Source organism: Petromyzon marinus, chromosome 62 (assembly GCF_048934315.1).
Source record: "Petromyzon marinus isolate PM22_M1 ecotype Great Lakes invasive population chromosome 62, UKy_Petmar_22M1.pri1.0, whole genome shotgun sequence".
NCBI classification, from domain to species: Eukaryota; Metazoa; Chordata; class Hyperoartia; order Petromyzontiformes; family Petromyzontidae; genus Petromyzon; species Petromyzon marinus.
In genome coordinates, this window is record NC_133728.1 from 3,243,071 (window position 1) to 3,266,101 (window position 23,031).

General features: G+C 53.4%; 2 protein-coding genes across 2 annotated transcripts in view; one reads left to right on the forward strand and one right to left on the reverse strand.

Moving 5' to 3' along the window:
* Positions 1 to 2,209, forward strand: part of LOC116955839 (MAM and LDL-receptor class A domain-containing protein 1-like) — a 112,062-nt gene extending 109,853 nt beyond the window's left edge. The window contains exon 69 of the mRNA XM_076053755.1: positions 397 to 2,209. Within this exon, the coding sequence (XP_075909870.1) occupies positions 397 to 567 (171 nt within the window). The 3' untranslated portion in view covers positions 568 to 2,209. The remainder of the gene's footprint in view (positions 1 to 396) is intronic.
* A 4,589-nt stretch (positions 2,210 to 6,798) lies between these two features.
* LOC116955882 (chondrolectin-like) overlaps positions 6,799 to 23,031 on the reverse strand; it is a 24,784-nt gene continuing 8,551 nt past the window's right edge. The window contains exons 3-7 of the mRNA XM_076053669.1: positions 19,672 to 20,093; positions 17,256 to 17,416; positions 13,880 to 13,963; positions 8,870 to 8,975; positions 6,799 to 6,923 (exon numbers count right to left, since the gene is read on the reverse strand). Coding sequence (XP_075909784.1) covers positions 6,842 to 6,923; positions 8,870 to 8,975; positions 13,880 to 13,963; positions 17,256 to 17,416; positions 19,672 to 20,093 — 855 coding nt within the window. The 3' untranslated portion in view covers positions 6,799 to 6,841. The remainder of the gene's footprint in view (positions 6,924 to 8,869; positions 8,976 to 13,879; positions 13,964 to 17,255; positions 17,417 to 19,671; positions 20,094 to 23,031) is intronic.

Genomic DNA, 23,031 nt, shown 5'->3' on the forward strand with positions numbered 1-23,031 from the left:
AGGCAACCGCAGGCGGGACTCGAAATTCAATAAATCTAGGAGCAAACCTGGAAAAGCAGTTGCGAGTAGCAGCAACATCGTCAATACCGGCTAACATCATCACCACACGCCTCGCCGAAGAGAAGCAGTTCCAGCCCATCACATTCAATGTTTGACCAAATATAACAAAGCTAATTTTTAAGTTGATAATTTTGAATGGCCCGCGAATGATGTTCTAAATATCCGAATGGCCCTTGGCAGAAAAAAAGGTTCTCCACCCCTGGTCCAACACACACCCACACACCCACACACCTGAAATAAGCAACACACGGTCACCCTCTATGCTTTCTCATCACTTCTGATATCTCCCCGTGCCCCCCCCCGCCCCCACATCTCTCCCTCCCCCCCACCCCCCAGGGTGACTCTGGAGGTCCCCTCATGTGCGAGCAGAGCGGGGCCTGGTTCCTGGTGGGCATCACCTCCTTCGGCCAGGGCTGTGCCCGGCCCAACCGGCCCGGGGTGTACTCGCGCGTCACGCAGTACCCGGAATGGATCAACGGCTACCTGGAGCAGAGAGGCAGGGAGTGAGCGAGCGGGCAGGCGGTCGTGAGACCCCATGGGACTCGTAGGGAGCGAGGTCACGGGTGGAGTTAGCCTGGTCACTGGACGACTCGCGTAGAGACCCATGGATTCACACAGAGAGCCATGGACCCCCCCCCCCCCCCACACAGAGACCCACAGACCCACAGAGAGCCATGGATTCTCACAGAGGCCCACAGACCCACAGTGAGCCATGGATTCTCACAGAGAGCCATGGACCCCCACAGAGACCCACAGAGAGCCATGGATTATCACAGAGAGCCATAGACCCACAGAGAGCCCCATACACCCACACAGAGACCCATGGACCCACAGAGAGACCCATAGACCTACATAGACGAAGTTGTGACTAAACCGGATTGTTAAATCAGGTGGGATTCGTTTGGCTATACTTCATCACTCAGTGCAGTTGGTGCTGTTAGCGAGCAGCTAACCACACACACAAGACAAAGATCCCCCGTATAGCCTTAACGGACTTTTGGGGCAAGTGCTGTTAGCCAGCAGCTAACCACACACACACACACACAAGACAAAGATCCCCCGTATAGCCTTACCGGACTTTTGGGGCAAGTGCTGTTAGCCAGCAGCTAACCACACACACACACACGCAAGCACAAAGATTCCCCATGTAGCCAATCAGAATGTCAAAGGCCATGGGGGGAAGGGGTGGGGGGGTAAAGTGATGTTAGCGAGCACCTATTAAGGCCGGCAGGGCGCACGAGGGCACAGGGGAAGAGTAGGCCAAAGCACAACCCGCGAGCGCTTCGCTCCCGACAACAGCCTTTCCGCCAGCGCTGGCGGCGTGCGAGCACTTGCAGGGCCGCGCCTGCAGCTTCGACCGTCGTCGCCGTCGGCCGTGAACTATCCACTGCTGGATTGGACGCCTTTGGACGCCGCCGATTTGCGTGCAATCCGATCCCGTCGGTCGCTGCGTCTCCCCGCCCCAGCGTCCCCCCCACCACCCCCCACATTTTAGTTGTGAAGGTTATTGTTTGATTACATTTTTTTTCATTGATTGTTGTTGTGCTTTTTTTTTAATTGACACCGTTAAGAAATTACGCGCGCTTCGAATTTTTTTTTGCGTAAGTTTCAAATACATGTTTATTAATTATTCACGTCACAATAGCGTCATCGAACAATATTGCTTACAAACATTCAACATACAATCGACACGTTATTACATTACTATGCTTTAAGTAATTTTCCATTTCCGTCGTTCATTTATACGTGTAACTTTCTCAAAGTAATTTTTTTACTTCCGTTATAATTTTGTAATTATTTTTTTATTATATATATAATTTAGACGTGACAACAACAGCAGCAACAGCAGCAACAGCAGCAACAGCAGCAACAGCAGCAACAGCAGCAACGAGGGTAGTAGAGTAGGCGAGGGGGTGACAATGTAGCCTTGATCTGGCACGCCAGAGGCCCCCTCTGCCGAGAAGGGACCCCCCCTCGGAGTGCCTCGATCTGCCGCTCCACTCCGCAGTAGGAGAGGGGGGGGGGGACGGTGGTCGACGCAGACGAGCGAGCGAGCGAGCGACCTTTAAGTTTCGAGCAAAGCCACGTGGGCATGGGACCATCTCCCCTACTGACGCAAAAAAATAAATATACATATATTGTTGTTGTTGTCTTGTTTGTTTGTGTTGTTGTTGTTGCTTGCCAGCGTCGTGGTACGGCGGACTCGTCGACTAAACAGAACACAAATCGACGAGTCGGCGACTTCTTTAGGGGAGATAGGAACCAAACCCTTATCCCACGCACGTCCACTTGCAGCCTACAGCTACAGGACGTGAACAACCAGTGGCATCTACATCTACAGAACGTGAAGAACCAGTGGCATCTCCATCTACAGAACGTGAAGAACCAGTGGCATCTACATCTATAGAACGTGAAGAACCAGCGGCATCTACATCTAGAGAACGTGAAGAACCAGTGGCATCTACATCTGCAGAACGTGAAGAACCAGCGGCATCTACATCTATAGAACGTGAAGAACCAGCGGCATCTACATCTACAGGACGTGAAGAACCAGTGGCATCTACATCTATAGAACGTGAAGAACCAGTGGCATCTACATCTGCAGAACGTGAAGAATCAGCGGCATCTACATCTATAGAACGTGAAGAACCAGCGGCATCTACATCTATAGAACGTGCAAAAACCAGTGCCATCTACAGAACATGAAGAACCAGCGGCATCTACATATACAGAACGTGTAGAACCAGTGGCATCTACATCTATAGAACGTGAAGAACCAGTGGCATCTACATCTATAGAACGTGAAGAACCAGCGCCATCTACATCTGCAGAACGTGAAGAACCAGCGGCATCTACATCTATAGAACGTGAAGAACCAGTGGCATCTACATCTTCAGAACGTGAAGAACCAGTGGCATCTACATCTGCAGAACGTGAAGAACCAATGGCATCTACATCTGCAGAACGTGAAGAACCAGTGGCATCTACATCTGCAGAACGTGAAGAACCAGTGGCATCTACATCTACAGAACATGAAGAACCAGTGGCATCTACATCTATATAACGTGAAGAGCCAGTGGCATCTACATCTGCAGAACGTGAAGAACCAGTGGCATCTACATCTACAGAACGTGAAGAACCAGTGGCATCTACATCAGCAAAATGTGAAGAACCAGTGGCATCTACATCTGCAGAACGTGAAGAACCAGTGGCATCTACATCTGCAGAACGTAAAGAACCAGTGGCATCTACATCTGCAGAAAGTGAAGAACCAGTGGAATCTACATCTATAGAACGTGAAGAACCAGCGGCATCTACATCTATAGAACGTGAAGAACCAGCGCCATCTACATCTGCAGAATGTGAAGAACCAGCGGCATCTACATCTATAGAACGTGAAGAACCAGCGGCATCTACATCTACAGGACGTGAAGAACCAGTGGCATCTACATCTATAGAACGTGAAGAACCAGTGGCATCTGCATCTGCAGAACGTGAAGAATCAGTGGCATCTACATCTATAGAACGTGAAGAACCAGCGGCATCTACATCTATAGAACGTGCAAAAACCAGTGCCATCTACAGAACATGAAGAACCAGCGGCATCTACATATACAGAACGTGTAGAACCAGTGGCATCTACATCTATAGAACGTGAAGAACCAGTGGCATCTACATCTGCAGAACGTGAAGAACCAGTGGCATCTACATCAGCAAAACGTGAAGAACCAGTGGCATCTACATCTGCAGAACGTGAAGAACCAGTGGCATCTACATCAGCAAAACGTGAAGAACCAGTGGCATCTACATCTGCAGAACGTGAAGAACCAGTGGCATCTACATCAGCAAAACGTGAAGAACCAGTGGCATCTACATCTGCAGAACGTGAAGAACCAATGGCATCTACAGGAGATTAGACAACTTTCAAAGCCATTCCCCCGTGTCTAGTGTACACGCCGTACAACGCGTTTGGAATCGACAGCAGTGAAGTTGGATTCACGAACAAATCGACTTACGAACAGTGACCTCTGGAACCTGACTCGTCCGTAATTAGAGGAGTGCCCTGTATACAAAAATAAGAATGGAGTTTTACCCTTTGTGGCAATTAAACAGAAGCTGTGTGAAGGTGTTCAAACACCAAACAGAAATCTTTTTCAAGGGATCAAGTACTTCATTAATCACACGTACTTGTGGTGAACATGCAAACATGGCTCTGTTAATATATGCATTGCCCTTGATTGGTGTAGGTCAATTAGAGTCTATGGGTCTCTGTGTGGGTATGTGGGTCTCTGTGTGAGTCTGTGAGTTTCTATGCGAGTCTGTGGATATCTGTGTGAATGTGTGGGTCTTTGTGTGAGTCTGTGGGTCTCTGTAGGAGTCTCTGGGTCTCTGTAGGATTCTATGGGTCTCTGTAGGAATCTATGGGTCTCTGTAGGAGTCTATGGGTCTCTATGCGAGTCTATGGGTCTCTATGCGAGTCACTGCTGCCCGAACTCAGACCATCAACTCACGGCACCGACACCCGGATTTGGAACCTTTCGATTGTCAACGTCTCCGACTCGACATCACCACCACCACCACCGCCACCATCTCAATCCGATTCGACACCACCACCGCCACCACCACCTCAATCCATCGCTGTGGCCAAGCCTTCCACTTTAAAGCCCCCCCCCCTCCTCCACCCCCGGTTGCGTACGAGCGCGAGTACAGCACAACGCACGCACGGCGGTCAGCGCGTCCGCAACATCGGCACAAACGGTGACACGCATGCGACACGCAACTCGCAGACGCACGAGACGTCAAGATCCCCCGTGTAGCCTCAACAGGCTGCCGGGGCAAGTGCCGTTTAACGAGCGGCGTCAATGAGGGCCGTCGGGGGCTGGGCGGCCTGCAGCACCCCCGGCCGCCTTTGTCTTCCCCGGTGGCGACGGCCACCGCACGCCGCACCCGGTACACGCCTGAGGCCGAGTCGACCTCGGGGAGGCACGGGACCGGTTCAGACAATCGGCACCGGGTGTTGGTGGCTGCGAGCGGGAATCGAATTCAGGTTGTCGGGTTTCGTAGCGCCAATCACTGCCCACACGTCACACACGCACACGCATCACACGCGCGTGTGTGACGTGCGTGTGTGACGCGCGTGTGACGCACGTGGGTGTAATCAGATGATGGGCTAAGTTGCCCATTGACCATTGAACTCACCAGCGAGCGAGCGATTCGAGCCAGAACAATCACCGTAATCGCCGCGTCCGTCACCACAACGGTTCGCGTATGGCAGTGGAAAACCACCCATACCGTGCCGGTGCCACGCTGGCTTGGCTCACGTGTGGTGCCGGTGGAAAAGGGGGGGGGGGTAGGGGTGGTGACAGACGGTTGGTAAACAATAAACCGGTTCAACCGGTGGTAACCAGTTTGAGAATCGGGTTACCGATTGCCAGAACTCGGAGCCGGTGAGCGACTGCAGTGGAGCTCGAGTTGGCGAAGGGGTCGCACAGTGGCAGGCCTAAGGCAGCGTTACCAGAGCTGTCAACCTATACACTACACTATACACTACACTATACACTACACTATACACTACACTATACACTACACTATACACTACTATACACTACACTATACACTACTATACACTACACTACGCTATACACTACTATACACTACACTACGCTATACACTACACTACGCTATACACTACACTACGCTATACACTACACTACGCTATACACTACACTACGCTATACACTATACGCTACACTATACGCTACACTATACACCTACACTATACACTACTATGCACTACACTACTATACACTACACTACTATACACTACTATACACTATACTACTACACTATATACTACACTATACACTACACTATACACTACCCTTACACACTACACTATACACTACACTACCCTTATACACTACACTATACACTACTATACACTACGCTATACACTACCACTACTATACACTATACTACTACACTATATACTACACTATACACTACACTATACACTACCCTTGCACACTACACTATACACTACTATACACTACGCTATACACTACCACTACTATACACTACACTATACACTACACACTACACTATACTCTCCACTATACACTACACTATACACTACCACTACTATACACTACACTATACACTACACACTATACTCTCCACTATACACTACACTATACACTACCACTACTATACACTACACTATACACTACACACTACACTATACTCTCCACTATACTCTCCAATATACACTTTACTATACACTACACTATACACTACACTATACACTACACTATCGCTATACACTACGCTATACACTACACACTATACTCTCCAATATACACTCCAATATACACTACACACTACACTATACACTACACTACTATACACTACTATACACTACACTACTATACACTGCACTATACACTACACTATACACTACACTGCTACATACCTGTCAACCCCTTATCAGTGCCTTACAGACCAGTTCAGACCTTATTGGTCACCCCGTGCCCCTTATAAACCTCAACGTTCATCCTACAAAGTCACCATCGCAAGGGCAGAAACACAAACAGACGCTGCAAGAATACCACTGGCTAAACCGTTACCAAAGGACCTGTCGAGTTTGTTCCTCTGTGGGATTGTGAGCGAGAGTTTCGGCGAGGTTGGGGTGGGGGCGGAGGGGGGGGTGGTAGTCTTTAACCTCACAAGGTTGGTGGTGGTGGGGGGGTACGGGAGGTAAATTTTACAAGTTGGTGGGACCTCAAACTTCTTGGGTGCGGAATCTGGCCGCTGGGATCCACAGATCTTGTGCCTTCACCTGGTTCTGGTTGCCGTCGTGAGCCCTGCACGGAGACAGGAGCCGGTGGGCGGGGAGGGGGGGCGTTAGCACGCGGCGCTGAGCAGTAGAGGGCGTCGCGACATCACGTGACCCCCCTTGCTCTTTGTTTCTTTCGGTGAAGTCACGTGGGTAGAAGAATAGCGGATGGCGACCCAACGGGACCGTCATCAGGCGGGGACGACCGCAGCACAAGCAATCGACTGACGACACAACGCTTTGCGTTGCGGTCCAAACGTCGCCATCCGTCATCTTTCCACCCACGTGACTTTACCGAAAGAGCCAAATAGTTATTTTGGTAAATGCACGCAGGTACGTTACGTAGGTACGTGACGTTGGTACGTGACGTTGGTATGTGACGTTGATACGTGACGCAGGTACGTGACGTTGGTATGTGACGTATATACGTGACGCAGGTACGTGACGTTGGTATGTGACGTATCTACATGACGCAGGTACGTGACGTTGGTATGTGACGTATCTACGTGACGTAGGTACGTGACGTATCTACGTGACGCAGGTACGTGGCGTAGGTACGTGACACAGGTACGTGACGCAGGTACGTGACGTAGGTACGTGACGTATCTACGTGACGCAGGTACGTGACGTTGGTACGTGACGCAGGTACGTTACGTAGGTACGTGGCGTAGGTACGTGACGCAGGTACGTGACGTTGGTACGTGACGCAGGTACGTGACGCAGGTACGTGAAGTAGGTACGTGACGTATCTACATGACGTATCTACGTGACGTAGGTACGTAACGTAGGTACGTGATGTAGGTACGTGACACAGGTACGTGACGCAGGTACGTGACGCAGGTACGTGACGTATCTACGTGACGCAAGGTACGTGACGTTACCGAAGGAACCAAGGAGCACGTTTGTTTTGCCCTTCCTGGCAATCAAACAATCAAACAATCAAACGGGTCGTGTTCAGACGTCCAAACACCAAACGGAAAACCTTTCGCGAGGAGTCGCGTGCCGCTGCGTTCGCCGCCGCACGCGTTCCTTGTGGCGGACGAGTGCGGGCAATCAAACACGCTCTGGCGGTATACGATGGCGACGGCGCATTGTCATTGAAACTGATCGGCCCACACTAGAGACGGCTCTCCTCAGTGGCCCAGCCTCACCGGCGGTGTTCGAGACCGGGAGGGGACAGCGCCAAAAGGCGAAGAGCACGAGGGCAATGCCACCATCAGGGCATTTGAGAGCTCCGCGTATTGCACGTTGACCCCGAGTACCGCGCGCGGTCAACGCAGCGACGCGAATCCTTGCCAAAGGTTTCCGTTTGGTGTTGTTGACAACCTACCGGTGGGCTGTTCCGTTACGGCCAGAAAGGGGCGAAACTTATTCTTACGTGGGGACGCGGGTAGATGTTGGGCGTAGGTACGGGGGCCTGCCACCGCAGCGGCTCGCGTGCGGTGCCGGTGGAAAAGCACCCGTACCCGTGCCGGCCCCCGACGCCGGCTCGCACGTGGCCGTCGATTGACACAAACAAAAAAAACACCGCCCGTTCCCTCGAGCTGAGAGCAGCGTGGGCGGCGGCATGGCACGGCACGGGTGGTTTTCCACTGGCGAGCTGTGCGTGCTTGTCCGTGCGTGCGTGTCCGTGCGTCCGTGTGTGTGCGTGTGTCCGTGCGTATATGCGTGTGTCCGTGTGCGTGCGTGTGCGTGTGAGTGTGTGCGTGTGAGTGTGTGCGTGTGAGTGTGTGAGTGCGTGTGTGAGTGCGTGCGTGTCCGTGCGTGTGTGTGAGTGCGTGCGTGTGAGTGCGTGTGCGTGCGTGTGAGTGCGTGTGTGTACGCGTGTGTCCGTGCGCGTGAGTGCGTGTGAGTGTGTGTGAGTGTGTGAGTGCGTGTGTGAGTGTGTGAGTGCGTGTGCGTGTGTGCGTGTGTGTGCGTGTGAGTGTGCCCGTGCGTGCCACCCGACTGCACCGCACGTCGCGACGATCGTACGGGGGGGAGCCGCAGGAGCGCGAGCACAGCAGGCCCAGCGCCACGACGAGCAGCAGCAGCAGCGGGATGGCCGGGATGGCCACGTAGACGGCGTGCAGGGACTCGCCTGCACACACGCACGCACGCACAGACACACGCACGGACACACGCACGGACACACAGGTACACATGCACGGACACACACGTACACACGCACGGACACACACGTACACACGAACGGACACGCACACATGGACACACACGTACACACGCACGGACACGCACACACATACACACGCACAGACACACATACACACGCACGGACACGCACGCACGCATGCACGTACACACGCACGGATACACAGGTACACATGCACGGACACGCACACACACGCATGCACACACGCAGGCACGTGCAAGCGCGGACACGCGATGTCATCATCATCACCACACTCATCGTCATCACGGTCATCGTCATCAGTGGCGTCACCGACGACATCATCGTTGATGTCATCGTCATAGTCATCGTTCTCAAAGGGAGTTTGGAGCCGTGTGGGGACCCTTACCCCTAGCCTACCCCTACACACACCTAGCCTACCCCTACACACCCCTAGCCTACCCCTACACACCCCTAGCCTACCCCTACACACCCCTAGCCTACCCCTACACACCCCTAGCCTACCCCTACACACCCCGAGCCTACCCCTACACACCCCTAGCCTACCCCTACACACCCCTAGCCTACCCCTACACACCCCTAGCCTACCCCTACACACCCCGAGCCTACCCCTACACACCCCTAGCCTACCCCTACACACCCCTAGCCTACCCCTACACACCCCTAGCCTACCCCTACACACCCCTAGCCTACCTCTACATACCCCTAGCCTACCCCTGCACACCCCTAGCCTACCCCTACACACCCCTAGCCTACCTCTACACACCCATAGCCTACCTCTACACACCCCTAGCCTACCCCTACACTCCCCTAGCCTACCCCTACACACCCCTAGCCTACCCCTACACACCCATAGCCTACCTCTACACACCCCTAGCCTACCCCTACACTCCCCTAGCCTACCCCTACACACCCCTAGCCTACCCCTACACACCCCTAGCCTACCCCTACATACCCCTAGCCTACCAATACACATCCCCTAGCCTACCTCTACACACCCCTAGCCTACCTCTACACACCCCTAGCCTACCCCTACACACCCATAACCTATCCTAACATCGCCACCAGGGAGACAAAGGCGGTCGGGCGTGGTGTTGGCCACACACCCCCTCATGTGCCGTGCCGGCCTTCATAGAAGCTCACTTGTGTGTGTGCAGCTGTGTGTGTAGCTGTGTGTGTAGCTATACCGGATGTCTCTGTGAGGTGTCTGTATGTGTCTAGCTGTGTATGTGTGTGTGTAGCTGTGTGTGTGTAGCTGTGTGTGTGTAGCTGTGTGTGTGTAGCTGTGTGTGTGTGTAGCTGTGTGTTTGTGTGTGTAGCTGTGTGTGTGTGTAGCTGTGTGTGTATGGGGAGCGATAGTGTAGCGGTTAGCGCACTGCGCTATGAACCCGGCGACACGGGTTCGATTCCCGCTCACGGCCAACACCAGTGACGATTATCTTAACTCGGTCCCGGGCCTCCCCTAGGTCCACTCAGCCTCAAATGAGTACCTGGTGCAGCGTGTAAAATTGCCACTAGGGAGACAAAGGCGGTCGGGCGTGGTGCTGGCCACCCACCCCCTCGTGTACCGTTCCAGACTTCATACGTGCTTGCTAACAGCACTTGCCCCTACAGTCTGTTAAGGCTATATGGGGGATCTTTGTGATCTTTGTATATAGGCAGACTGGACTGCCCTCATGACCGTGTTGCATCCTACAGCCCTTGAATCATCACGTGATGTTCCCCATACGTACACATCAAGATTGGTTCGATGAGAGCGATGCAGAAATCCGAGCACTCCATGACGAAAAACATCGCCTGCATGAAGCATACCTGCATGACAGCAGCTCAAGCTTAAAGAAAACTGCCTTCCTCAACATCCGCAGGGTCGTCCAGCGGAGACTCGGAGTCATGCAAGACGCCTGGCTGTGCGCAGAAGCTGCAGAGTTTCAGTCCTACGCTGGACCGTGACAACACCAAGAGCCTCCATGATGCACTCAAGCAGGTCCATGGTCCGCAACGCTCAGGAAACAGGAATAGGTTTTACCCTTTTAACTGGCACAAAAACTGACACCTTTATTCAAGGCATCATGTTTGCAATGACCACAACACAAGCAGTCAAAATGCAAACAAAAAAGACAACTCTGATAATAATATGCACTGTCCTTGAATTTGATTGGTCCACACTGCATTTTGACTGCTTGTGTTGTGGTCATTGCAAACATGATGCCTTGAATAAAGGTGTCAGTTTTTGTGCCAGTTAAAAGGGTAAAACCTATTCCTATATCTTGTTTCTGGCAAAGGAGGTCTCATAATGTTAATGCTCACCCCGAGCCCTCAATACTCTGATAGTGCGCTGTTTTTGAGTTGTACGCCTTTTGGCGTCTTCTGGTCCAACACCAATGGAGACTAGGCTCTAAGAAAAGCCGTCTCGGGTGTGGACCAATCAATTTCAAGGACAGTGCATATTATTATCAGAGTTGTCTTTTTTGTTTGCATTTTGACTGCTTGTGTTGTGGTCATTGCAAACATGATGCCTTGAATAAAGGTGTCAGTTTTTGTGCCAGTTTAAAGGGTAAAACCTATTCCTATATCTTGTTTCTGGCAAAGGAGGTCTCATAATGTTAAACGCTCAGGAACTTCACCTTTCCTGAATGCGGATGGAACAATGCTCCTCACGGAGAAGGACGAAATACTTGCAAGGTGGGCTGAACACTTGAGCGAAGTCCTCAACCGGCCCATCGTGCATAAATGAGGAGGCAATTGAGAAACTGCCTCAAGTTGAAATAAACCAGTCCCTTGCTTTTTGATTTAAAGCTTTCGTGGCTGCAGGGATTCATATTCTTGGTTCTTTCGGTAAAGTCACGTAGAAGAGAAACAATAAAATTAAAAAATATATAAAACAATAAAATTCTCACGACGTTTTTGACTGATATCAGTCGCTTGCTGTTCTACCATCCATTGAGGAAACCAGCAAAGCCATAAGCCTCCTCTCATCAGGCAAAGCTTCAGGGTCCGATGCCATTCCAGCAGAAATCTACAAGGCTGGAGGGCCTCGCTTAGTCGAGAAACTGACCGACCTCTTCCGGTCTCTGTGGAAATTAGAAGCCGTTCCCTGGTAGTTCAAGGATGCCTCTATAATCCATCTCTATAAGAGGAAAGGCAATCGGCAGGCCTGTGACAACCATAGCGGCATTTCCATACTATCAATCGCTGGGAAAATCTTGGCAATAATCCTTCTGAACCGCCGAATTGTCCACCATAGACCAGGGTCTGCTACCTGAGAGTAAGCGTGGTTTCAGCAAAGACCGCGGAAACCACTGACATGGTATTTACTGCCCGGCAGTGACAGGAGAAATGGCAAGAACAAATGCTGATCGATATAATGGCTTTCGTTGATCTAACAAAAGCATTCGACACAGTCAGCCGGGAGGGCCTATGGAAGATCATGGCCAAGCATGGGTGTCCAGACAAGTTCATTGGCATCGTGCGCAAACTCCATGATGGCAACATGGCCAGCGTCAGAGACCAGCACGAACTCTCTGATCCGTTCCCAATCACAAACGGGGTGAAGCAAGGCTGCGTTGTAGCGCCAACGCTCTTCAGCATGGTGTCTCCAGCCATGCTGCAAGACTCATTCCAGAACCACAACACTGGGATTAGCTTCATCTACAATTTTTGACGGTGGGCTATTCAATCTGCGGAGGATGCAAGCCAAAACCAGAATGGAGGAAGTCACCGTTCGAGAACCTTTGTTTGCTGATGACTGTGCTCTGCCTCCTGGCTCAAATAAAGATCTACAGGACAGAATGGACCACTTCTCCTCAGCTTGTAACAACTTCGGCCTAACAATCAGCACAAAGAAAACTGAAGTCCTATAACCAACCTGCTCCTGGGAAATCCTACACTGATCCCCCCACCATCTTTGTGAATGGGCAAAAGCTTTCAGCCGCTGACAAGTTTACTTACCTTGGTAGTACTCTGTCTCGCGCTGTGCGCACAGATGATGAAGTTAACATCAGGATTGTCAAGGCCAGTGCAGCCTTTGGACGTCTACGTGACTCAGTATGGGAAAGGACTGGCATCAAGCAGGAGACAAAACTGAAGGTCTACCGGCCTGTTGTCTTACCAACTCCTCTGTATGGGTGCGAAGCCTGGACAGTCAGTCTACCAGCAGCCATGCCAAGTTATTGAACCATCTCCACTTGAGCTGTCTGAGGAAACCGCTGAGGATCGAGTGGCAAGACAGAATCCCTGACACGCAAGTCCTCAGCAAGGCCAATATCCCCGGCATCCACACCTTGCTTGCGAAGGAACAGCTTAGATGGACTGGCCACGTGACCAGAATGCCCTGCGCGAGACTGCCGAAACAAGTCTCCTTTGGCGAGCTGAAGAATGGGCAAGCGAGCGCAAGGTGGCCCCAAGAAGCGCTACAAGGACACCGTTAAAGCTTCCTTGAAGAAGCTTTGGATTCGACCTCAAAAGCTGGGAACCCCCTAGCTCAGCACCGACCTGCGTGGAGAAGAGAAGCACGTGACGGTGCAGTCCTCTGTGAGAGCAGGAGAAGCTCCCGTGCCATCTTGATGAGGCAGCGGCACAAATCTACCAAGCAAGGACTTTGTGGCTGCACCTCAGAACTCTACACGCTCCCTGACCTGTCCAGTGTTGCCACAGAGAATCCCGGGCTCGGATTGGCCTGTTCAGACATCTGCGCACTCATCAAAACCCAACAAGATGACAAACGTGCCATGGTCATCATCAACTTGATGGACGAACAAGAGAGAGTATATAGGTGTGTGTGTGTGTGTAGCTGTGTGTAGCTGTGTGTAGCTGTGTGTAGCTGTGTGTGTGTGTAGCCGTGTGTTTAGCTGTACCAGATGTCTCTGTGAGCAGCACGTGCTCCGCTCCGTCCGACGCATTCCTCCTGCTGCCTGGGGCCTCCTCCTCACCCACTCCCACTGGGGGGGGGGGGGGGGGGCACACACACGGGAGACACACACACACACACGAGAGACACACACACACGAGAGACACACACACACACACGAGAGACACACACACACAGGAGACACACACACGGGAGCGAACCATTGACTGTGTTTTGGCAGTGTGTGGTTGTGTGTGTGGGGGGAGCGGTGCTATGGTTGACTGTGTTTTGGCAGTGTGTGGTTGTGTGTGTGTAGGGGGGAGCGGTGGTATGGTTGCCTGTGTTTTGGCAGTGTGTGGTTGTGTGTGTGTGGGGAGCGGTGCTATGGTTGACTGTTTTGGCAGTGTGTGGTTGTGTGTGTAGGGGGGAGCGGTGCTATGGTTGACTGTGTTTTGGCAGTGTGTGGTTGTGTGTGTGTGTGTGCGGAGCGGTACTATGGTTGACTGTGGTTTGGCAGTGTGTGTGTGTAGGGGGGAGCGGTGCTATGGTTGACTGTGTTTTGGCAGTGTGTGGTTGTGTGTGTGGGTTGGGGAGCGGTGCTTTGGTTGACTGTATTTTGGCAGTGTGTGGTTGTGTGTGTGTGGGGAGTGGTGCTATGGTTGACTGTGTTTTGGCAGTGTGTGGTTGTGTGTGTATAGGGGAGCGGTACTATGGTTGACTGTGTTTTGGCAGTGTGTCGTTGTGTGTGTATAGGGGAGCGGTACTATGGTTGACTGTGTTTTGGCAGTGTGTGGTTGTGTGTGTATAGGGGAGCGGTACTATGGTTGACTGTGTTTTGGCAGTGTGTGTTTGTGTGTGTGTGTGGGGAGCAGTGCTATGGTTGACTGTGTTTTGGCAGTGTGTGGTTGTGTGTGGGGAGCGGTGCTATGGTTGACTGTGTTTTGGCAGTGTGTGGTTGTGTGTGTGTGGGGAGCGGTGCTATGGTTGACTGTGTTTTGGCAGTGTGTGGTTGTGTGTGTGTAGGGGAGCGGTGCTATGGTTGACTGTGTTTGGGCAGTGTGTGGTTGTGTGTGTGTGTAGGGGAGCGGTCCTATGGTTGACTGTGTTTTGGCAGTGTGTGGTTGTGTGTGTGTAGGGGAGCGGTGCTATGGTTGACTGTGTTTTGGCAGTGTGTGGTTGTGTGAGTGTAGGGGGGAGCGGTGCTATGGTTGACTGTGTTTTGGCAGTGTGTGGTTGTGTGTGTGTAGGGGGGAGCGGTGCTATGGTTGACTGTGTTTTGGCAGTGTGTGGTTGTGTGTGTGGAGAGCGGTGCTATGATTGACTGTGTTTTGGCAGTGTGTGGTTGTGTGTGTGTAGGGGGGAGCGGTGCTATGGTTGACTGTGTTTTGGCAGTGTGTGGTTGTGTGTGTGTGGGGAGCGGTGCTATGGTTGACTGTGTTTTGGCAGTGTGTGGTTGTGTGTGTGTAGGGGGGAGCGGTGCTATGGTTGACTGTGTTTGGGCAGTGTGTGGTTGTGTGTGTGTGTAGGGGAGCGGTCCTATGGTTGACTGTGTTTTGGCAGTGTGTGGTTGTGTGTGTGTAGGGGAGCGGTGCTATGGTTGACTGTGTTTTGGCAGTGTGTGGTTGTGTGAGTGTAGGGGGGAGCGGTGCTATGGTTGACTGTGTTTTGGCAGTGTGTGGTTGTGTGTGTGTAGGGGGGAGCGGTGCTATGGTTGACTGTGTTTTGGCAGTGTGTGGTTGTGTGTGTGGAGAGCGGTGCTATGATTGACTGTGTTTTGGCAGTGTGTGGTTGTGTGTGTGTTGGTGAGCGTTGTCACACCACTTGCCTTGAAGTGATTTTACTCGCTCGATTTTATATCCGTGCAGCGCCTTGCGACCTCTGGGTGAAACGCGCTTTAATAGCGTCAACTATTATTACATTTAAATTAATATGCGTGCGTGTGCGCGTGCGCGTGCTCATCACGTGCTGTGAACGAGGGCTAACTGCACGTGCCACGGGCACGGTTCCCGCAATGGAAAAACACGCGCTTTAGAAGCGCACGTAAATATACGTGCGTGTATGTTTGCGTGCGTGTCCGCGTGTGAGTGTGTGTGCGTGGTGGGGAGCGTTAGTGTAGCGGTTAGCGCGCTGCGCTATGAACCTGGCGACTCGGGTTCGATTCCCGCTCACGGCCAACACCAGTGACGATTATCTGAACCGGTCCCGGGCCTCCCCTAGGTCCACTCAGCCTCAAATGAGTACCTGGTGCGGTGTGTAAACATTGCCACTAGGGAGACAAAGGCGGTCGGGCGTGGTGCTGGCCACCCACCCCCTCGTCTACCGATCTGGCCTTCATAGGTGATTGCTAACAGCACTTGCCCCTACAGTCTGTTAACGCTATACGGGGGATCTTTGTCTTTGTTGGAGGTAGTCGCCCTCCAACAACGGCGGAGGAGCGACGCTCACACAGTAGGGGGCACAGGTGGTGCATCAGCCAGTCATCTCAGTCAGTCGACCCGTGGCACCTGGGTCTGCCCCGTGACCTCCTGCCCGCGGGCGTTCGACACTTCACGTGGCCTCAAGGTGCACATGGCCTGGCACTAAGCGTCGTGGTGACGTCACCGCCACTTAGTGGCGAATGGCGGTTGTTGTTGTTGTGTGTGTGTGCATCACGTGCTCTGAAGGAGGGCCAATTGCACGGGCAATGGCACGGTTCAAGCAGTGGAAAAACATAAAACAACAAAGACGTGCTTTAAAGGCGTCAATTATTGTTACACGTAAATAAATATACGTGCGCGTGGGTGTGCGTGTATGTGTGTCCCTCTCGGTGTGTGTGTGTCTCTTAGTGTGTGTGTGTCTCTCTCAGCGTGTGTGTGTGTCTCTCTCAGTGTGTCTGTGTGTGTGTCCCTCTCAGCTGTGTGTGTGTGTCTCTCAGTGTGTGTGTGTGTCCCTCTCGGCTGTGTGTGTGTCCCTCTCAGCTGTGTGTTTGTGTGTGTGTCTCTCTCAGTGTGTGTTTGTGTCTCTCTCAGTGTGTGTGTGTGTCTCTCTCAGTGTGTGTGTGTGTCTCTCTCAGTGTGTGTGTGTGTGTCCCTCTCCGTGTGTGTGTGTGTCCCTCTCGTGCGCCTGTGTGTGTGTGTGTGTCCCTCTCCCCTGTGTGTGTGTCCCTCTCGTGCGCCTGTGTGTGTGTCTCTCTCAGTGTGTGTGTGTGTGTCCCTCTCAGTGTGTGTGTGTGTCCCTCTCGTGCGCCTGTGTGTGTGTGTGTCCCTCTCCCCTGTGTGTGTGTCCCTCTCGTGCGCCTGTGTGTGTGTGTCCCTCTCAGTGTGTGTGTGTGTCCCTCTCAGTGTGTGTGTGTGTGTCCCTCTCCCCTGTGTGTGTGTCCCTCTCCCCTGTGTGTGTGTGCTCACCGAGCGGCGGGAACTTGCAGATGAAGTTGTTCTTCATTGTGCAGCTGTCGTCGTTCCAGCGGTGCATGTAGGGCCCCCCGTAGCCCGCGGGAGCCGACGGCTGGAAGTACATCACGACACAGGCCTCGCCGCCACACGACGGCTCGTCCGGGTACCAGTTCCTAGGGGGGCCGGGGGGGCCGCGGGGGTCGACGGGGGTGTCGGAGGTCGGGGGTAACGATGGTTGGACGTGGAACCAAGGCGGTGATAGCCACATCACACGGCGTTTTGAGATGCTATATACACTACACTATACACTACACTATACACTACACTACACACTACACACACTACACTGAGTCCATGGGCCTCTAAGTACGCATCTGTGCGAGTCTATGGGTCTCTGTGTGAGTCTGTGGGTCTCTGTGTGAGTCTGTGGGCCTCTGTGTGAGTCTGCGGGTCTCTGTGTGAGTCTATGGGTCTCTGTGTGAGTCTATGGGTCTCTGTGTGAGTCTGTGGGTCTCTGTGTGAGTCTACGGGTATCTGTGTGAGTCTACGGGTCTCTGTGTGAGTCTATGGGTCTTTGTGTGAGTCTGTGGGTCTCTCTGTGAGTCTGTGGGTCTCTGTGTGAGTCTGCGGGTCTCTATGTGAGTCTGTGGGTCTCTGTGTGAGTCTGCGGGTCTCTGTGTATATTTGGAGTTTGCGGTGTCTCTCTCTCTTTCTCTCCCCGTGGTCGCGTGGATTTTTCTCCGGGTCCTCCTCTGGGGTTTCCACCTCTCCACATTTAAAATCGGCATCGCCACGAAGTCTGGCCGAGCGAGTTTACCTGACCGCCTGCCATAAATTTACACGCGCCGACGGCGACGATTACGGTAAAGCCGTCACCCCCCCCCCTCCATCCCCTATTTGTTGAGCTGTCATTCGTGATGGCCTGGATCGCTTCTGGGAAACAAAACTCAACAACAAGAACCCCACCCGCAGCTATACATAGCAACTCGGCGGGGGCCTCACACCTGGTTAAAATAATAGACGACAAAAAAATAGCTGAGTTGTTCAGTTCCACTTGAATGCTCGCTATGCAAATTGTCTTCGAATTTACGACGTTTCAGGAACGCATCCCCCACCCCCGCCCCCCCCCCCCCGACGTAAACCGCGGTGGGGGTGGTGGTGGGGGTCGTGGGGGTGGTGGTGGGGATGGTGGTGGGGGTCGTGGTGGTGGTGGGGGTGGCGGTGAGGGTGGCGGTGGGGGTGGTGAGGGTGGTGTTGGGGGTGGTGGTTGGGGTCGTGGTGGTGGTGGGGGTGCTGGTGGTGTTGGGGGTGGTGGTTGGGGTCGTGGATGGGATCGTGGTGGGGGTGGTGGGGGTGGTAGTGGGGGTGGTGGTGGTTGGGATCGTGGTGGTGGGGGTGGTGGTGGGGGTGGTGGTGGTGGTGGTGGTGGGGGTGGTGGTGGGGGTGGTGGTGGTTGGGATCGTGGTTGTGGTGGGGGTGGTGGTGGGGGTGGTGGTGGTGGGGGTGGTGATGGTGGGGGTGATGGTGGTGGTGGTGGGGGTGATGATGGTGGTGGTGGGGGTGATGGTGGTGGGGGTGATGGTGGTGGGGGTGATGGTGGTGGTGGTGGTGATGGTGATGGTAGTGGTGGTGGTGGTGGGGGTGATGGTGGTGGGGGTGATGGTGGTGGGGGTGATGGTGGTGGTGGTGGTGATGGTGGTGGTGATGGTGGTGGTGATGATGGTGGTGATGGTGGTGGTGGGGGTGATGGTGATGGTGGTGGGGGTGATGGTGATGGTGGTGGTGGTGATGATGGTGATGGTGGTAGTGGTGATGGTGGTGGGGGTGATGGTGATGGTGGTGGTGATGGTGGTGGTGGTGGTGATGGTGGTGATGGTGATGGTGGTGGTGTGTATCTCTGCACATCGCTATCACGCCACTTGACTCCCTCGCTCCCTCCCTCCTCACCCACAGGGGCGCCTTTGTCTTTGTGCCTTCACCGCCACCAAAGGTCCCCCGTGTAGCCTTCACAGACTGTTGGGGCAAGTGCTGTGTGCGAGTAGCAGCACCCAGCCACTCACCCAGCCACTCACTCACCCAGCCACCCACCCAGCCACTCACCCACCCAGCCACCCACGCAGCCACTCACCCAGCCACTCACCCAGCCACTCACTCACCCAGCCATCCACCCACTCACTCAGCCACCCACTCACCCACCCATCCACCCACTCACTCACCCAGCCACCCACTCACCCACCCACCCACTCACTTACCCACCCACCCATCCACTCATTCACCGACCCACCCACCCAATCATTCACACCCCCACCCACACATTTACCCACTCATTGACCCACTCGTCCACCCACTCGTCCACCCACCAGGGCCGTGTTATCCAATAGACCACCACAACCCTCCACAACCCCCCAGCACCTCGCCCGACTCTCACCGGAACGTGGAGCCGCTGCCGTCGCTCCACGCGTACAGCTCAGCGCACGCCGCCGGACCCCCGCCGCCGCCTTGCGGCCCCCCAGCTGCCCCGACCGCGGCCTCCGGGCCCAATCCTCCAGCGGCGGGGGGTCGCCGGGTGGCGTGGTGACCCCCGCCGGCAACACCCCCGGCGGCGGCATCGCCGCCGCCGGCGGCACCGCCGGCGGCTGCGACCCCGGCGGCGGCGGCGACCCCTCGGCTGGGGTCCCTCCTCAGGCCGAGCCAGAAGTCGCCGTCGGCGAGCCCCGAGGAGGCGGCGAGGGACCCCAGCAGGGACTCGACGAGGCGCTGCTCCGACGGGGACTCCACGCTGAGCAGCGCCGCTCCCTGCAGCGAGCACGCGGCAGCGGCCTCCTCGTGGCCCACGCGGCGAGACGCCTCCTGACGGGGGGGGGGGGGGGGGGGGGGGGGAGAGGGGAGGGGGGGGGGCGAGGGGCCTTTCGGTAAAGTCACGTAGAAAATTTCGATTTAAAGCTTTCGTGACTGCAATGATTCATCTTCTTTGGTTCTTTCGGTAAAGTCACGTAGAATGAGAATAAAATAATAAATTGATAAAATAAAATAACACAATAATATTCTCACGACGTTTCGGCCACAACACAAGCGGCCTTCATCAGGTGAAGGGGGCGAGACTGTCCTACCAGACAGTCTCGCCCCCTTCACCTACCAGACAGTCTCGCCCCCTTCACCTGATGAAGGCCGCTTGTGTTGTGGCCGAAACGTCGTGAGAATATTATTGTGTTATTTTATTTTATCAATTTATTATTTTATTCTCATTCTACGTGACTTTACCGAAAGAACCAAAGAATCACGTAGAAAAGTTCAAAGAAAAATGACAAAAATCTCCGACGTTTCGATCGCAACACAAGCGGCCGTCATCAGGAAAAGGGAGTTCGCCTCTCACGGCAAACTGTTTATAAAGGTTTTAAAATGGGCGTAGCCCAAGTGTCAGCAGTATGTGCGGGGCAGCTTATGTTAATGCTGGTGGTGGTCCACCAATTGGAGGGCTGCCAGGTAAATAATTAAAGATGTTAATGTGAGATCGGAGAGCGGCCTCCACTTCGAGCGTGTGGAGGTGGCTATGTTAATGTGAGAGATTAGCATGTTAATGTGAGATCGGAGAGCGGCCTCCACTTCGAGCGTGTGGAGGTGGCTATGTTAATGTGAGAGATTAGCGTGTTAATGTGAGATCGATGAGCGGCCTCCACTTCGAGCGTGTTGAGGTGGCTATGTTAATGTGAGAGTTTAGCGTGTTAATGTGAGATCAGTGAGCGGCCTCCACTTCGAGCGTGTTGAGGTGGCTATGTTAATGTGAGAGACTAGCGTGTTAATGTGAGATCGGTGAGCGGCCTCCACTTCGAGCGTGTTGAGGTGGCTATGTTAATGTGAGAGGTTAGCATGTTAATGTGAGATCGGTGAGCGGCCTCTGTGTCGAGGGTGGAGGTGGCTATGTTAATGTGAGAGATTAGCGTGTTAATGTGAGATCGGAGAGCGGCCTCCACTTCGAGCGTGTTGAGGTGGCTATGTTAATGTGAGAGACTAGCGTGTTAATGTGAGATCGGTGAGCGGCCTCCGCGTCGAGGGCGGAGGTGGCTATGTTGGTGTGAGAAATTTTACCTGTTGATGTTAAATCAGAGAGCCGAAAATAACAACTAACCCAACACAGCCAATCAGTAAGGGTTGTGTCACGTGAACAGAACATGCCAATTCGTCAGTAGCGACAGCCTGTCGCCTGGTGGAGCGAAACGTCGTACTCAAATTGTAAATGTTGTGGCTTGGCTCTCCAACACACAACCGGTGTGCTGTACTAGAATACTACACTATACACTACACTGTACACTACACTCTACACTACACTATACACTACACACTACACTATACATTACACTACTATACACTACACTATACACTAGTGCTGTACTAGTATACTACACTATACACTACACGATACACTACACTATACACTAGTGCTGTACTAGTATACTACACTATACACTACACTGTACACTCCACTACTATACACTACACGCTACACTACACGATACACTACACTATACACTATACTATACACTAGTGCTGTACTAGTATACTACACTATACACTCCACTACTATACACAATACACTACTATACACTACACTATACACTAAACACTAGTGCTGTGCTAGTGACGAATTTGCCACGTTCTGTTAACGTGACAAACCCTTACTGGTTGGCCGTGTCGGGCGGTGGCGAGTTTTAACGACACAACATTTATACACGTATGCGATCTAACCCGAAAAAAAAAACCTCTCTACTATGGACTATCATGGCTTGTAGCATTATTATCAGAGCATCTTCTTGCTCGCATGTGCTTTTGGCCCACACGTGGCGTGTGGCTAATGCAGACGTGACGCCTTCCGCGTCTCCAACTTCGGTGCTTTGAAACATTTTAACACTCGCCAGTAAGGACTGAAAAGGGATATTGTAACCTTTTTTTTCACCCACCGCCCCCCCCCCACCCAAGTTAGTGCTGTTTGTCGCTGGCCCTGCTGGGTCGTTATTGAGATCCGGTGCTGCTCATGAGCCGAGCGTGGGAGAGAGAGGGTGACGGACGGAGAGAGACACAGGGAGAGAGAGACAGAGGGAGAGACAGAGGGAGAGAGACAGAGGGAGAGAGAGAGACAGACAGACTTTGACTTTTAAACAACTTTTATTGCCGCCAGCAGCAAAAGCACTGGAGGCGATTTCGATATGAAATACACAAAGTCACCAGCGACACAAATGAAAATAAACGTCACAAATCCACGCGCCGTGGCGCTAAAAAGCACCGCGCACAACATGAAAGAAAAGTCACGTGGTTGTGGTGGTCATCGTTGCAGGACAAGGGCTCGTTCAGGAACTGTGCGAGGTCGTAGGGCGCCGTGCGCGTTCTGCTCCCCTCGAAGCTCCGCCACGCGTCCAAGAGGCTCCGGCGATAACCTGGCAGCCTCGTGTAGTCGACCAGGCTCAGGTCCGTCAGGAAGAGCTCCAAACCGTACCCCGCATTCCTCAGCAGGGCGAGGGCCGGCGACTCCCAGGGTAGCTCCTCCCGGTCGTACAGCGGCCGCCTGACCGCCACGAGCCTGAAGCTCGCGACCCTGGCGGCGACGTCCACCAGACCCTGGCCGCCCTCAAACACCGGCAGGCAGAGAACGCCCGGCCTGAGCCGCTGCTTTCCCGTGCCAGACGAAGCGCGCGAGTGAGCGGTCGACTCTGGTGAGTAGCCAAGCAGGAGGCTAGAGGGGCCTTGGGTCTTGTGCCACAGCACAGATGCTGCCAGGGTGTTAGCGACGAGCACT